The sequence below is a fragment of the Acanthopagrus latus genome, chromosome 19, assembly GCF_904848185.1.
Source record: "Acanthopagrus latus isolate v.2019 chromosome 19, fAcaLat1.1, whole genome shotgun sequence".
Taxonomy (NCBI): Eukaryota; Metazoa; Chordata; class Actinopteri; order Spariformes; family Sparidae; genus Acanthopagrus; species Acanthopagrus latus.
Window position 1 is genome coordinate 15,984,020 of NC_051057.1, and position 18,196 is coordinate 16,002,215.

Here is an 18,196-nt window from a genome sequence, read left to right on the forward strand (position 1 = left end):
ACCGCTGAGAGATAGAGCTCCACCACAAACGTTCGGGCCATATTATTCAGCCATTTACATCACTGAGTATCACTCATCTAAACCCACTCCCCCCCTCCGCTGTGAGCCTGCAGCTACGAGACACAATTAGACCTGTTTGCTATGAGGGCAGAGTGGAGCGCAGCAGACAGGGACATGATAATAAGCTTGCTGATGGCTGCAGGGAAAATAAAGGACACTGACGATTGGACATCATAGCCATCCCTATCTCACAGCATCTCTCAGCAGCGCAACGAGTGTGGACTGCTCGAAAAAGGTCGGAAAGGCTGCCTTGACCCCTCACCCTTTGACTTCCACGATATCGAGATCGCAGGAGCCCTCACTGTTGACACAAAAGACTGCAAAGATGAGTAAATCTTGCAGAAAGAACTGCCAAAAAAATGAAGTGTCACTTAGATGTCTTTCACCAAAACGACTTTCCTGCAGAGAAATGCAATCCCACCTGACTAAAAATTTCAGTTTTCTTTTCAGTTTACTTGAGGGAAGAAAACTGTGCACAAACTTCGACTAAAACAACAATGAACATGGACAAAAAAAGCCACTTAAAAACAAATATAAGAAACTTAATACAAGGTGTTTTTCTAAAAAAGATGTGATGTCTACAAACAAGTTTGCTTTATTAAACTAAAGTGTTATTTGTTAGGTGATTGCAGCTCATACAGTACTAACTGTAACAATTTTGACAAGAGAAAATAGACAAATATACTGGGTAAGAGTTAAACACTTTCACAATAACAAGTTGAATTTTTTATTGTTTAAACTCTAAAAACAATACAAAACAAAATGACACACTTTGGGAACAAAGGTACAATACATGAGGCAAACTCAAATCGATTTTCTTCAAAAGAGAGTTGAAAAGATGGTTTAGAAGATGAATCCCTTTGGAATAAGTTTGTGAAGGTGAAGCTCTAGTGGTCAAGCTACTTGTTATGATACACAAGGACCCTTGTTCAATAACTAACTGGCTGTCAATACGGTGGTTAATTTCTACTCACTGATTCATCGTTCATTCATCTCTGTTCCAATGACAACTTCAAGCTTTCTATTGATGCCAACTGGCATGTTTTACAACATAAGCCTCAACCCATATTGATTGACCTTCAAGCAGTTACCCAAGGTATTTAAGCATTTTCTTTAGAGACATTTCTATCAGGTTGTCTTTTTTGTGTGTATTTTTGTGTTGTACTACATTTTGTAGACAAAGCATCATCAGTACTACAGTGGTAAATTCCTCCTTGGATTTTCTGCTCTAATTGAGTCTTGAGTTTCAAGGAAGCAAACTTTTTTCTTTGACAGATCATAACCAGTCAATGTGATTAAAAAAATACTTATAAACATAAACGAGCGAGCATGGACTAAGTATAAAGTGAATCTACATAATGATATGGTTTATATTAATAACTGACTTAAACTGAGTTAAAAGCATGTTTTTTTCTAAAGGACTCATATAATTTTTAAAGGCCATTAAAACTGATTTTCTCTTCCCGCTGCATGTTTACACAGAGAGAGCTAATATCGGTCCTAAAATACGCGATTGAGCGTCCCTCGATTTATATGCAACATGCTGAGGAATTCATTTATACATCGGTCTATCCTGTTGCTAATTTGTTCAGTGTGCTTTTATGTGCCATATATGTGACGGAATGTCCAATTCATATGCAAACTTCTTGAGAGGAACTACTGTACCTAAGGATGCAAGATAAATTGAGCGTAAACTGACAATAATTTTGTATCGTAATGATCATATCATATTGTACGTGATGGGGGCCTTCATTTACACATCCTCTGTCAAAGTTGAAACTGTTTTATTATTGTGCAATAGTTCTGTTTTTTTTTTTGTTTTTGTTTTTTTTGTGGTCGGGGCTCATTTGGAATAAGGAGATGTCACATGTTTTCCTAAACCAATCAGGAATGACCAACACTGGAATCAAAATATTTACGATGTAATATGGGAAATTTGTCGACTTGTGTTGTGAGACTCTTTCTAAGATCAATACTTTGTTAGAATCTTTTGACTTAGAGCATTTTGTTCAATTTGGCACACCCCACAGTTTACAGTTTAAGATGTTACATAGGTGCAAACTAACAACAAAACTCATTATGTTATAACAACATTATATGTTGGAAACTTGTATCTTGAAGTAAACATATATGTAATGCTGTGATCTGACCCTTTCACTGAAGTTACATAGTGCAAAAACAAATGATGGGGTGGTGCAGCTAAGACAGAGACACCACTGACCCCTTGACAAGACACTGTACCATCAAAATGATTTCGAAATTTTTATTTTAAGATAAAAAAAATAGTTTAATAATTTTGCTTTGCTGGTCATTTAGTATGTGACAAATATAGACTCATTGTTCTCAATTGTACTCAATGTTGTGTTAACAATAGCAGTCACTTCCGAGGAGACACAATAAAAGAAAGATTTTAAATGGCCAACAAAGAAGGCAATACAGCTCACTTATTCGTTAAAAAAAATATCAATGTGATCATCTTACAAAAAGGTTATGTGCCATCTGTAATTTAATGAGCATGATTTCCTTTTGAGTGTATAGTATGAAAACACAAATAAAAAATCTTAATAAAAGTACTGTCTCCTTCATAAAACAGCTCTCCCCCTTAATAAAATGGATTTTGTAGGTGAAGTCAAGCCAACCATGTGGAAATGCGTTTGAAGGCCACACGACCTTGTTAAGCTGCACAATGTTGGCAATGAATTTAAAAAAAAAAAAAAAAAGTAATCACATTTCCACTCTAAGATCGATTTTCTTAAATGGAATATCGCAGCTTTTAAATAAAAAATAAAGCCCTGGTGTATTGTGTCTTTTTATTCAAGGATGAATAAGCTTTTTTCTTGTTAAACATACAAGGCATGCAGTGGTCTAGTCCTTTTATAAAAGCTTCATACAAAACGTTCTACTGAATAGCCTTGCCAGCAAGATCTCATTGCCTGTCAAGTATATTTATGCATTACATTTTAAAACTCTCTTCCGCCAAGTAAAATCATTTCATCTTTACATAAAATCCAAATAATTGGTGAATGGCATGACCTAAGAAACCTCCAGCATTTGATGGCTGATGTGAAAGCCCAAGGGGAAGCCTGCTTTTCGAGCTGGTCTCTACCTCTGGCTGGCTGGCTGGCCCTGCTTCTCGACGTTAAGTCCACATCCTCTCGCTTATCAACCTCGCAACACAGTAGATATTTTGACAAGCCAGTCTCTTTTCACCAATTATTTCACCCATTATGGATCACATTGTGCACAACCCCACCCTGTGCACTTGGTATCTGGAATTAAGATCAATCTGAGCATACAGGAAAGACTTAGAGCCAACATAAAGCTGCAGATACAGCACAATATCATCACCATGTGCTGTATAATTTCACATTTATTTTTGAGAATGCAATATCATGAAGCCATTATAATATGACATTTAATTAGCGGCATTGTATCTCACTTATTTCTCACTTTGGATGTTATAAAATTAAAGTATTTTCTTCCCTGCAGACTTAAAACAGTCTGTCTTACAACTGTTTTTTAGTCACAGCAAACTTTCACACAATCTCAAACACAGCTGCCAGACTGATGACGATAATAAACCCAGCAGTGCTACTGTATGGCTTTAACCCCAGTGAACTGTCCAGTTATCATCATAATAAAGCCAATTAGCTATATTAAGATATTCAGCTATAATGAAGGAATGAGACTTTATAACATCATCAATAGGCTCCAAACAGTATGGCTCATGACTGTAGTTATTGGTTGTGAATAATGCATTCTATCTGATAAACAGTGTGGGAGACTGTCTGGATAACGATTCTTTGATGCCTTTCATTGCATCATCTCACAATAACTTAGAAAGCTTCATCCCCCTTGCAAATATCTGTAACGTTAACGCATTTATCGCAGGGAAAAAAATCGATGATAAACAAATACACATGCACATCTTCCCCCAGAGGATTTGTGTAATTTCTTTAACTAAATTAAATAGCTGACAGGAGAAATATCCAGGGAGTCAATCTTCAATTCTTTTTTATTACTGGATTCTTTGTACATGTTTTTCTTTTTCTTTAAAGAAAATGTACTTATCCAATGTGAATGATTCTTAAATGGATTTCCAGATAGAAATTAATACTATATGCAGTGGAAAAAAAGAGAAACTTTACTGAAAAAGATAGTCCTTTGATGCCATGATTATAAGCAGATTACACAATGAATAAAATGGAATGAATGGACGTATTGATGTGAGGAAAGATGAAAGAGGAGGCCAAATGGATGAAAGGACAGGCAATGCACATTCAACACAGCTTTGCATTTATCTACAGTAGGACATACAGGTTTCAGGTCTTTTCTTTTAATGTCTTGAGCTTAAATCATCATTCTGAATATAAATACATGTTTGTTTTCATGACTTTTAATTAAAGGTAAAGAGATGAATTTGGGTCTTGTGAATTTGGAACTCATACTGACACTAACATGATGATATTTTCGGTGTTTTTTAACTGAAATAATCATATTTATTACGGGTCACAGGGTGCAATTTGATGTGACTTATGTCATGGAAATATTGCCAATATCCACCACTATATAAACTCTCTTTCATTGATCACCAAAGTGGCCTCTGGAGAGCGACTTTCAATGCCACACAAGGCAGAAGGTCTGTGTGTGCTCTCCCTGTGTGTGTGTGTGTGTGTGTGTGTGTGTGTGTGTGTGTGTGTGTGTGTGTGTGTGTGTGTGTGTGTGTGTGTGTGTGTGGTTGAGGGGGGGTAAAGAGCTATATTTATTTGACTTCATTCGGCCTGTCTTAATGCAGGGTGCCCCAAGGACTACACCACAAAACAATTAGCCTGGATTTCATAAAGCAATCAGCATGCCACCTTGTCTAATGCAACCGCTTCATACATTGACAGTCTGAATAAAATGGGTGTTATTGAAAGCTTTGTGTTCATGTTAGCTTTCGCCTCAGTGCATTCATGAATCAATTTTTGCCCATAAAAGAAGCTTTAACACTTAAGCTATTTTAGTGGAAATGCATTATGTAAGTTGTCAAATGTACGAGAGAGGCCTGGTAACGATTCAGCCTATTCAGAATGAACAGCCAACCCCCATTTTTATAATGGTCCTTTTGAAAATGTCTGGCTGAGTGCATGTGTTTGCTATTAAGATGTTGTCAATCATTTTGCCACTGAAATCTAATCTGTGGAAAAATAATTTCACATGTGAACACATTTAAAAAGACTAAAGATTACAAGTTAATTACATTCCTAACTGTTAGGATAAAATGAAGCAGATGAATTTATAGCACAAGAAACATGCGCAGAAATATAATTTTCATCATGAAATGTGCGCTGTGCTGAGTGTTTGCAGGACAGCGATCTGTGAGCTGCTGAAGCGTAAAGAATGGCCGCAGATAAACAACAAGCCACATCATACACGAGGTTTAATTCCATCAATACACAACCAATTGTCCCAGAGTGTTTGACCATTGATTTTGTTAATACCAATTGGAAAGTTGATGTGGCATCACAGAGAGAACTGAGAGAGAAAGAAATGTGGACAGACAGATCACTTCGCTTTTATTTTTCTGAAGCAGCCTGGAAATAAAGTCCAAATTGTAATGTTGCATACAGGGAGCAGAGACCAGACTATAACATGCAGTGTAGGCTTTACAGTGATTTACTTTACTCCTTGAAGAATGCAAGGGAGCCAAAATCACTGGTGATTTAGCCCAGTGTTTCATTACTCCCACCAAAGCCCTCAACAATAACACAGGGCATAATCTGCTGCCAATAACTCCAGGTGCTCTTAGTCAGATGGCTCCCTCTGGGCCAGCAGGGAAGTAATACTCTGTTTAGAGTCTGGGGTGGAGAAGCTGCCCGGGATAGCTCAATAGTCTTTCTGGGGATAGAAAATCGCCAGAGACTGACTTTTGAGTGGCTGCCTGTAACACTATTAGCTACATTATGGCTACTGCTGCTGCTCAGAGAGCTGTCATTTCCTTAATTAAGAGCCCAGCGCAGGGCAAGAGGGAGAAGAGGCCACGGCAATCTCTGCGGGCCCCCCGACATTAAAGCCTGATTCCTCATCGTGCAAGGGCGTAGACCTTACAGGGGAGAAAAAAATCTATCTCATTCATTATTCTGGCACAAAGTGGAATTATGGAGTTAAGGAATTACACTGGAGGTGGTGCTGTGGAGTGTGCCGAACAGAAAGGATTTTACACCTCAGCAGTTCTGTGACCATTTCTGAGGTGACTGTTAAGCCTGAAGCAGAGAAGGGAAGACACAGAGGACAGAAGAAGAAGAAGAAGAAGGGCACGCAGGCAAGGAGGATATGATGCGATGGTGTAATAGATGCCTCCACTGGCTGGATGTTTTTGACATAAACAACAGGAAATAGTACACTTGAGTTTGTAGAAGTAAGCCAGTTTGTGATGACTGGGCGGAGAATCTGCATGCAAACAATGCTTAAAGCAGTAAGGACCCTGTGCTCCAACACTTATGCTATCACTCGAGGCCACAGGTCTTCACCAAAAGGCTCTTTGACATGAGAGTGCTCTGCTCCAGCTCTTACCTGGCTCTCCCTTGATGCTGGAGTGGAGATGGAAGCAGCACAAGCACAAGAGGGACCAGAGGGAGGCAAATTGGTGAGAAGAGGCAATGCCCATTTCAAAGGTCAAGAAGGAGAGATGGTGTGATGGGGAAAGAAGGATGGCGATGGGATGGAGGAGGGAGGGGGTGAGGGCTTTTGTGTTGCAGCCTCACAGGGGACTTGGGACACTTTGCACATGAGCACATCTGTTGTGGTGCGTCCTCCTCATTCCCAAAGCAATGTCAACCTGATTAGCTCAGGGTTGAAAGAGGCAAATAACAATCCAAATTATTCTTCATCCTTTTATGGCCATCAGCAAAGGAGGGACACTGAGATGAAGACTAGCTTTAGAGAGCTATAAGCCTTTTAGGAGATGCCTGCTTCACTTTTGCTCCTCCTCCCAAATTACTTAAATGATATTTGCTGTAAATAGGATTCTGCTGCCAGCAGCCTGCAACCCTGTGCACAATAAAGGCCTTCCTCTCACTCTGTTTGTGGTCTTTTGACTAGAGTTGAAAGGATTATCAGTTGGTCAACAGAAAATTCATCACTTTTGATATCTAATAAGGTTTATTTTGAAGAAAAATAAAACATTTTTTGCTTCCATCTTCTCTAATGTTCTCTTTGTTGAAGTAAATATATTTGTGCTGTGCTCTATTGGTAGAACAATGTGAAGACACATTTGAAATAGTGATGTAAATGTATGTCACTATTTTAAAGTTTGTTAGACCAAACACATTTATTTATGAATAAAAAAAACTTCAAGAAAAAAATGCACAAAGTTCCATGGTTAAAAACTCTCAAATATAGCTCAACAGAGTCTGGATTTTTCGGGCCTTTTCCAAGAATGAAATCTGTCATATGTTGATATATATCAGCCAATATTTTTACATACACAGAATATAACATCAGCACATATTTCTTGCAATGATTCCTCAAATGGTTATCTTCAGTGGGAATTCAATAATCAAAAATGATGAACACAACTAAACGCATCTTTTATATCATATCACCAATATATATTATTCACTATATTTTCTGCTTATTTACTGCTAGTGCTCAAGACAATTAATCCACAGGTAAATCGAAAAAAGACAATTCATATGTACTCTTTTCAATTGAATAAGCAGTTGAAGTTATTCACTGAACCTTTGTGAACTGAACTATCAAAAACTCACATGTTCCACCTTCTCAAATATGAGGATTTTCTGATTTCTTTTTCATCTTTTTAGATGATCTCAAATCAAATATATTTTAGATTTGTACTAGTTGAAAAAGTTTGGATGGACATGTTATGACTATTTTTTCCATTTAATGATCAACATATTGATCAATGATAAAGAAAAAAAATCATAAGTTGCAGCTGACCTTCAACAATACATTACAATCACATTAAAAACAGCCTCTTTGGGATTTTTGTCCATCCTGAGTTGCATCTGGTCAACTGCAGGACACTCAGAAGTAGCCATCGGGGTGTGAGGGCAGTCCAGTGTATGTGTGTTTGAGTGAGCGTGGGGGGCTAGACACCCACATGTCATGCCTGACACATCAGCCGCGCCCCCCCGGGCTACCCAGCACTAATGCTGCCTATGTCCCACTTTCTACCCCTTGCCCCTCAAAGCCTCCTCTCCTCCCCCCTCCTCACCCATTCCTTCTGTCATAGGGGTATAATAACAATGGATCACACCAGCACTGCAGCATAGGCTCAATCACTATGGGATAACATCAGGTGATACAAACTGCGCAAGAGTATATCTTTACCTCCACTGAACCTGAGCTAAACAGAGTTTATCCAGAAATGAACAAACTCCTGCATTAGTTGTTCCCCTGCTGCACTGTTATTTACAGAACTGAGTGGGTAAAGGTGGAAACAAGGAAATAATCATGTCGCTAAAAGACGCTCACCCCACCCAACCCCACCCCTGCCAGCACATTATTCTTGTGGAGCAGACAAATAGTGGAAGGAGGGACGTCAGGAAATAGTATTGCTTTGAAGCACATAACTCTGTTCTGGAGAAAAGAATCATCACAGTGTTATTCCACATCCTCAGATATAAAGGGAAAAAACATAATAACTTCTCGATAGCCTGGATCTCTGCTGCCCTACACTGCCCCCCCTTCCCTTCCACCCGCCCACACCCATGCCTCATCCACCATACACCCACTTCTCCTGCCTCAATCTTTGGTTTCAAAGGAAGCGAATCAGCCAGAAGGACAGAAGGTTATGCATTAGTACTGGTCATTGCTCAAAGAGCGAGCGTTATAAATAATAAAGGCTTGTGAAGGACACAAGGGCTGTGGGATGCATCTCTGGTTCACGCCACACAAGTCAAAGACAAGACTGTAATTTCTATTCCGAAAATGTGACCCTTGCAGCTTCAATTACATCTCAACAACACCAACCGTGTCCGTGCCAGGAGATGTGATGCCTCTTTGTTAGCTCTACATGAAAGGCTTATTGATATTGGTTATGGAGTGCATGCCTCGCAACATATAAGTTTTTTGAAAATGAATTCCCAACTTAAAGAAAGTGTATAACTTAAATAAATGCATGTTGAAATTCAATTTATTTTCTCCACAGCTATCCACCTACAGATCTTGTGCTTTCCTTTAGAAATAGTTGCTAGTCTGGACACAAATATTCTTCTTAACTTGAAATATACAAACAACAGGGAGAATTATATTGTCAGTTTTTCTGAAGTTCCCTGTGTTGCTCAAAGTCATTTCTGCATAACCAAGCATCTGTGTAACCTGATGACCTTTGCTGCTGTTTGCATCGAAAACAAGACGTCCCCGTCCTCCGTGCCACGCAGTGATTGTGCTGCTGTAGCCATGGGCACTGCGGGCACATTAGCAAATGTATTACACCTGCTTTATAGGCATGCATTAAGCTTGTTTTCAAGTTTGCGCAGACAGCTGAAATCCCCATAATGAGATCCACCTCCTGGGGAGAGACTTGTTCTCCCTCCGTCTTCTTTATCCACTCTTATTTACTCAGCGTGGCCCATTCAGCGCTGGGTTCTGCGCCACTTTATTACTTAACCTCACCACACAACATTACGAGGCTCTTTGCATCAGCAAGCAGCCTATCCCATCATGCATCCTGCTCACTAAGCTGATTACACAAAAATAATAAGAACTCGTGCCTGCAGCAGTGTGCGTGTTCATGTCTCCTTGTGTGTCTACATGTGTGTATGAATTTGCAAACACAAAAGAGAATTTTGCACGAAAGACAGTAGTTTTGTCCAACATCTGTAGAAAATAAAAACACTGTTGCACAGTGCATGCACATCATATTAAATATGCTAATATACAAAACATTTGGAACCAAGAAGTGTTTTAATACTTTTGTTAATGAATACTTAAAAGTGTTTTTTATTCATTCTTCGCTGTCTCGCCATTGTCCACTACAAGTTTGAAATTTGTCTTTTCTTATGTGTTCTGCATCATACAACAAAAAATTGCACATTTAGTATGCAAACTTACATCTGTGACTTTCAGTAAAAAGGAATCTGTTCACTTATAGTTTAAATGCTATAGAAAACACAAATGTGATTTTTTAAAACTAGAGCAGATATCCATGAACAACATCAGCCAAGTAAAACAAAGATGGCCAATAAAACTTCAACATCATGAAAAATAGTTCAACGTTACATTTAAGGACTAGTACTGCGACAAAGTTCTCTCCAAAATAAAACTCCCTGACCAGTCCCTGAATAGTTACAGTGAAACTGAGTTAACTTAGACAACAATCTGATTGTCAATAAAGCCTTATAATCCTGGAAATACTTAAAAAACGAGGTGCAGCATTACAGCAGATGTGCCGTTTGGTGTGGACTTTTTTTGTTCTGAATGACCTCCAATACCAGGAATCAATGAAAGATTCATTTTGGGGAGGGGGGTCTCTAGGTGACCTTTGTGAAAATGTTCCACCATTTTGGCAGAATCCGTATAAGTGCAGGCCATTTCATGTAGACAGTAAGTGTATGAAATGAGTGCTCCTGTCGTTCCAGCCTGGCTCTCTTTGACAGCATGATGATAGAAGCGTCACATCCTTGGGAGAGTAAATGCAAACTGACAAGAGATGAGCCTTTGCTTGCTGAATATAATACGGAATTGTGCTCTGAGTGTCTTATTATCTTGTCTGTTGATGTCTGAAAGGGGGAGATTTGCTTGAGAAGAGAAGACAGAAACTGTACGCATCCAACACCATCTCGTCTTTTGAAAAAATTGCTTGCCCTACTAACCACAGCTTTCCCACCTAATGTCCACTTCTACTTGGAATAAATACAAGGCGGCAGGATGTTTGTGGTGCCTTGTAGCCCCTGTTAGCTGAAGTGGAAGACTATTTGCACAGGCAAGCTTTTAGGAGGAGAACGACCCTTTCACCACTGCGGTAAGCATGTGGTGGTGGGTGTAGAAGGTGGACAATTTACTGTAGACAAACATGACCGCTACTGTCATTGTCTCCCACTGACTTCTCCTTCTCATACTAGCACAAACCAAAGTCATAAGTTAACTCTGTAGGAAAGAAAAGTTGGGCTAGGCTCTCTAAATATAAAAACATGTATGGCGCTTGCAAACGCAGTAGAAGTAGTCACAAAGCTATCATATCATTCACTTCATGAAACGGTAGCGGAGATTTTGCAGCAATGATGATTTAAAACTGTTACACTATCATACAAGGTTGCGTATTTATAACACTTTCAGTGCAAACAGCACCGATGACACGAGAAGTTTTGCTTTTCTACATATTTTCTGCAGGTTTATAACTAATTATTTGTACTTTGTCCTTAGCAGAAGATGAATCAAGGCATGAATCAGGCATGAATCAAGAGGTGCACACTTTCAGCTAACTGTGTTATGAAAACTCTGTGTATGAATGTAGTAAAACAATTCTAAACTTAGTCAGGATGTCTTCAGTTTCACAGCATTTATGATCATCTTCGTGCTGTCGACACAATAGATACACTACCACTTGAGTTCTACTGGAGCAAATTAAGTCTCGACATGATTTGCATTTCCTTGAAACTACTGGTGTGTACTGTTACTCTCTCGCTCTCTCTGTGCATGTGATAAGTGCGTTGGTTTTGCGTCATGTCAATCATGAAATTGGAGCATTCTACTAGAAAGGAATCCGGTTTTATTTTACTCCTCACTTCTTCACCACCACGGAAGTAAAGGAGAAGAATCTTTGTGGTTTCTGCACAGTTCAGAACCACGTAAAGAAAATAACTGAATAATGTAAGGCCTAGTTTTCACATAGGTGGCATTCATGTTGACAACAGAGCAGGGTACAAGCTAATGTGGCTCAAATAACTGCAAAATAAAACCAGTGTTTTACTGTCTCAACTGTTTGCTTTAAAGAGCCAAACACCCTCAGATATTGCTCACTGTATACTAATTGAATATCCTCAAAATATCAACTATCTTTCGCTTTTACCTTTAAAGCCATGTGTGATACGCTCAATTGGATGTGAATAGGCTACACAGAGCTGTCTAAACTCACAGCACTTCAAATAAAGTTTCCAAAATATTCACTCAAACTTCAACTTAACAGCAAACAGGACATGAGACTACCATCTTAATTCTTGACTGAGATAAACAAAGTAACTCTCTCTGCTCTCCAGCTTTTAAGGAAACAATATAAAAAGACGCTGAGTCTCTCTCTTCTACCCACCACTCTCTCTCTTGTGCTTCCCTCCTATCTGCCAAAGCAGAGGACACGACTGTGCCACGTCTTCTCGTCAGTCCCTGCCTTTCTCTCTGACAGCTCATGTGGGCAGTGGTTTCCACACCAAACCTGCCGCTGGCACAGCCCAGGGCTCTGCCACCGGCCAGAGAGAAATTCACAAGTTACACTGGAGCAGTTCCGACCAGCCACACGCTGTATACAGACAGGTCACCGAGGAACAAAATGGATACTAAAATCTTACGGTTACAGCAGTTAGCAATTCAATATTTTCTAAATGACTTCTTATGTTAATTAAAATTGCTTCAAATTTAAATGTCAAGCATTTAACAACATTTAAGTGTGCGTGCACGAGACAAAAAGAGAAGCAGAAAGTAGACATGCAGGAGAGGAGTCAGATAGAGGCTGATCAGAAATGAACAAAGAGGGCGAGACTTGATGCTTATTAAACCAAATTGCAACACTTCTGAGACAAACGCAGCAGTACACAGTTCTTGTTTAGAAGACTCCAGCCTCAGCTTATTCTTGAAATAAGGATTTAAAAGATAGTTGGACTCTCACTGATGAGGTCTGAGAGTAATATTTGGCTATCCCTCCTCCAAACTCTGAATTTATTTCGTTCACAAATGTTTGGCAAGCTCAGAATATGGGCACTATACTATACTACTTCCCAGGGAACACACACACACACACAAAAACACCCTAGCACGCACACATGCACGCACACACAGATCCAGTCACAGTGATGTACAACATAAACACTTCTCATTAAAATCTAAAAACTAAAAAATCTGCACTGTTTACTGCAGTATTAATTCATAACCAGCAATTAAACAGATATATGCCAAAATTTCTTTCACACGCATACACACTGAAATAAACACACAGTTTAACTTTCAGAAATAAAAAAGAGACAAACTGACAATCTCAAACAGAGAAGACAAGACAGCTTGTGCAAATATTCAAAACTAAAACCAACATCTGAAGCCATCAGAGAGAGATTTTTGTCACCTTGCATCCCAATAAAAAACAATTGCTCCAATAATAATAATATTAAAACTTGACAAAAGAGCAAATAAAGAGGATAAATTGAGGAAATCAGATCTTTTAGGAAGTCCTTCAAATATGTTTGCCACTCAAAGAAGCTTTCTACTGAAAAATAAGTATTGAAAATAATTTGTTCAGTGGAGATGGATACATTTCACAAATACAAATCATTCAATTGAAATCCAATATGAGTTTAAATTCTGTAACTCTCTCTATAAGCAAACATTTGTCCATCAGTTACTGGACATTGTATTGCATTTACATTTGATGTTAATATAACCATTCAGTTTGTAATTATTTCTGATTCTGATGATTATAAAAGCTTAAGCATCTCAAGAAAAAAACCCTTTAGGGCTACATTACTTTCTCATTACAATTAATTTGATAATTTGCTAAAATGGTAATTTATATCATTATGCTTATTGATTCGTGACAATGCTTAGTGATTGAATTAGTCCACATGACTGAAACAGCTCATAATTAAAAAAATAAAAAAAACACACACACATTGATTTAGGCAAAATACCAAAATAGTGTGAACACTCAATTAAGGAGATAACTGCAAAAATAATGAGGCATGCTGATATAGAAATTGGCTAATTTAGAAGATATCTAGCTTGCAGAGTAAAAATAACTGAATAAACTGAAAACTGAAAATAAATGACTGTGAGATGATAAACCTCTACAGTAATAACTGATAACACTAATATTATATCTGATTTGTAGATGATAAACACATTAATTAATATAAGTAAAGGTTTCCATTTAAGTTATTATTCATCTGCATAATTTGAAATTAATTCTAACAATATTACAATTAATTTATTTAAATTAAAGAAAACGTACATAGCATGACCAAACACCACCAAGGTCGTGAAAGTGGTTTAAAGCAAAATATCCCAACAGTAAGATTAGATTTTAAATGGTCAGTTAAACTTTAAAATACATTTTATATTTAGGAGAGTCATGCAAAGAAGCTGCTGTAAAATTTACAGAAGTGATAAAGGGTCACATTGATCTAATAATTCTTTGATGGCTAACCGCCGCATCTTCAAAAGAAACCACAATAAACAGGAATTACATGTAGTCTTGTAAATGCACTCTCATCTAACCTGACAACAAATGAACTCGTTTGATAAGAAAATCCAAGTCTAAAAGTCCCAAGGTGCATCTTAACACACAAAAATTACATAAAATACACTTTCCTCATAACAATATCAAAGCTTTAAAAGAGCTAAACCTTGACTTGTTCATTGCTCTAAAAGTTAGTTTGCTGCCTGACACTGCTGACACCTGTCCCAGCACTGGAAGCCCACCGTTTCCACTTCACCGCTGCCTCAAACACACCTCAGCCAGCAGCTTTATGGAAGAAAATGGACAAATAGAGGTTTGTTAGCTGACTTACCATACAGCTTGTTGGGAGTGCCCTCTCTGTCCGTGGCCTCGGAGGGCAGAAGCAGGGGCTCGTCGTTCAGATCGCTGTCTGAAGTGGCTGCTTTGTCGTCCGCCCGGAGTTCTGCTGCGCTCATGTCGCTGCGCAGGGAAAGCAGCGGCTTGCTCAGCTGCCCTGTAATCATCGGATCCTGGAGGGAGCTGGGAGCCCAGGTGGGAAACAGGGAGGAGGGAAAAAAAAGAGAAAAACACCCCTGGTTAGATGTGCTTCGGCGTCTCACCCTCACCGGGTCCTTCTCTATGTCTCTACTCACTCTCTCTACCCAGCTTCTCCTTTCTATTGCTCACTCATCACTCTCCCTCTCCCTCTCTCTCCTGCTCCCTCCCTCTCCAGCTCTCTCTTTTATCTGTGGCTGGTGCTACCCCGCTGATACTGCCGGCTGCTGCCTGGTGAAGAACTGTTACGGATCGCGTGGCTTTACCATTATACCCTGCAGCCCTAAAACGGTGATACATCCATCTCCAAGGGCTCATTACTACCTGACATGTGCCTCATCTTCAGCAAACACTAAGCTGACAGCAGTCTACAAAGAGGACCATTGGCTGTGCGCTGATAAATAAATGAAATAAATATAATTCTACATCTAAAGATAGGAGAGAAAACACACACCAGTGATTATATCAATTTTCGCACAGTTGGGGACACAAAATGAGATCAAAGGTGACATCTTGCTTCAGAGTGTGAGGCAACATGAACTTAAGGCCTGATTTAAACGAGAGATGAAGTCACTGATGTTCCCAAATTTTTCTCCCAATTATTTTCATTTTTTGTCAGCACTTAGAAACACGAATGAACAGCATCTGCATGATTGGAGTAAAGATTAACATGAGAGCATTATCTGTCTGAGCATCTTGGAAAAGAATGAATAAAATAAATTCTGCAAAGTGAAATAAACTGAAACATCACTGTTTAGGAAAAACATATATGTTAAGAGCATTTTACCAGGACATTGTTATCTACAGTAAGTTCCAGCACTTGCACCAAATTAACAGAATACAGTTTAGCTTCTACAAACATTAAACAGAAAAGTTTACGTTAAAAACTGCTCTCACCTAAGCGAAGCTCCAGAGGAAAAAAGAGAGAAAAAAAAAAGAGTTCTGAAAGTCCAATTGTTGAAGTCGGTTACACAGCAGCTAAAACATGCCACCACAGTGCAGACACCAGCTAGAACATGCTTCCTACTGAACCAGAAGCAGCCAACTCAACCTTTGTGTATCTGAACGACCGCCACAGGTTCAAGCCTGAGGTTGCCTCCTAAGCCCGGCACAAGAGACGTCACCTCCTCCCTCTTTCTCTTTTTCTGCCTCACACACACACACACACCCACACACCCACACACACACACACACACACACACACTACCTCCCGCCTATACTCCCTCTGTCTCTTCCGCCTTGTGTCCCTTGACTGGAGAGCTCCTCAGACAGTGTTCAACACACCTCAGGCTCTGAGACGCAGACACACAGCAGCAGGACGATGGTCCTCTTCCTTATTTATGAATCAAGTCCAGCCTAAATATATCTGAGCAAAGGACAGGTGACCAGCACATATAGGCACAGGAAGGAAAAAAGAGGGGGGTGACTCTTATCTTGCCCCCGCACCCATCAAACACCCCCCACACTTTTATCAGGGTGGTCGATGAGTTCCTGCCCAGAGGGGCCTTTTTAATGTGCTCAGCCCTCTTTGATATGACACATGATAATCTATGAAAATGTTAATCAATAGAAATAGTTTAAGCTGTCGTTAAAAACGTGAGCCGGCTGGTCAATACTCATACCCCTGGTAACAATGTCACTAGTCATCAGGGCTTCATTTGTGGAGCACTTAAATGTGGGACACTGCGCATCAATGCACCTCTCTCCCCGCCGAGGTAAACACATTTTCCCCTCTGTCTGAGCCTGGCCACACTCTGCATGCATTTGGGTCCACCCCCACCTCCCACCTCCTCTCCTTTGAGTTGCTTGATAGGTCCACTGGAGGGCAAAATTAATACCTAATTGAATCTTGCAGTCATCAAAATAATCAATAGTTTTTTATTATTTATTCTTCACAGTCTGTTGACTGTTTGAAAGCTCAGAGGGACAGGGGAGAGCACAGGCAGCCCTGAAATTTCTACCGTTTCACAATGTAATTTTCACTGGGGCATGAGAGTTTGCAAGACCTATAAAAAATGAGAGCAGTGGTTTTTGTTACGAGGTGGGGGAAAAAAAATAAAGGAAAAATGGGAATCTTTGCCCCAGCAGCTACGATGAAAAATAGAATAACCAAGCTACTGACACTTCAGAGAAGGGCAGGGTCCTTTCTGTCCATCCCTCCATCTTTTTCCCTTTCCCCTTTTCTCCTTATTTCATCATATCAGGAGTGTGGCGGTACCTCTCTAATGCTGGCATTTCTCTTCCTGACAGACTCCAAACAAGTGCTGGGAATGAGATCAGAGCTCTAATCTTCCTCTGGCCTCTGAGGCTCCAGGATAAGGGGGCAACACATCTCTCACCATCTTACGCAGCAGTTAATTACCTCATTTCAAAAAAGCTAGCCACCAAATTGCGTGTTTATTAATTTAAGCTCAGGGACTAATGCAATTACACATAATGGGATAACTGTAATCTTATTGTAAAGGTCCGTAATAAAAGAGGATATTTAAGAATTTACCATAAGAAATTACATTACCGATTCTAGGCAGTGGATGTGTGACGGATTAGCTTAATTTTTTTAAGTAGCCCTTAGACCTCTGGTTAGAGTAACAACATGAGGTTGTAAGAAGGTTGGTGGGAGCAGATATGAGGGAGAAGGTTTGTCTCATTTCTTCTCTGTTCACTCAGTCTGGCCACAGCCCTGGAACAGGTTGCAAGAACAAGAAAAAGCACTTGATCCTCCCTCTGCCTCCCGCTCACCAAACACCCCCAGTGGCTGAATAATCGGTGGTTAGCAGAGGGTCCAGAGTGTCATCAGATATCCATGCTAATAGCTAGTGGTCTTTGCAGTGTCTCAGTGTGAGGGACATTGGGTGCTCTTCTGGTTAATGCAAAGGAAATGGTGCAATACATCCACTAACACACCTATCTCAAACTGTTTTCTCAAAAGTGTTATACTGAAATGGACAAATAGAGATCTGGTCTGGTCTTTTTCTTTCTGAAACATGATAATAAATTGATTATCTTTGGGTTTTGGACCACTACTCAAATAACACAAGCACAACGGCTAAATCACTTTGGGCTGTGGGATATATCAACATGCATTCAAGGTAAATTAATAAAGAATTATTAAGCTAGTTGCAGCCCTGCATATGACAAATTAAACTTTCTCTCACACAAACTGACTTTGGAATTCTAGTTACAGTAACACTTTAGATTGTTAGATTTAACTGATAC

At 39.5% G+C, this 18,196-nt stretch overlaps 1 protein-coding gene across 5 annotated transcripts in view; it reads right to left on the minus strand.

Moving 5' to 3' along the window:
• Window positions 1–18,196, minus strand: part of pou6f2 (POU class 6 homeobox 2) — an 82,124-nt gene that overhangs the window by 60,243 nt on the left and 3,685 nt on the right. For all 5 annotated transcript variants that reach the window (XR_005071517.1, XM_037079377.1, XM_037079379.1 and 2 more), the window contains one exon: window positions 14,778–14,965. Coding sequence is in view for 4 of the 5 variants with exons in the window: in XM_037079377.1 (XP_036935272.1) it covers window positions 14,778–14,965 (188 nt within the window). In the remaining variant the exon portion in view is untranslated. The remainder of the gene's footprint in view (window positions 1–14,777; window positions 14,966–18,196) is intronic.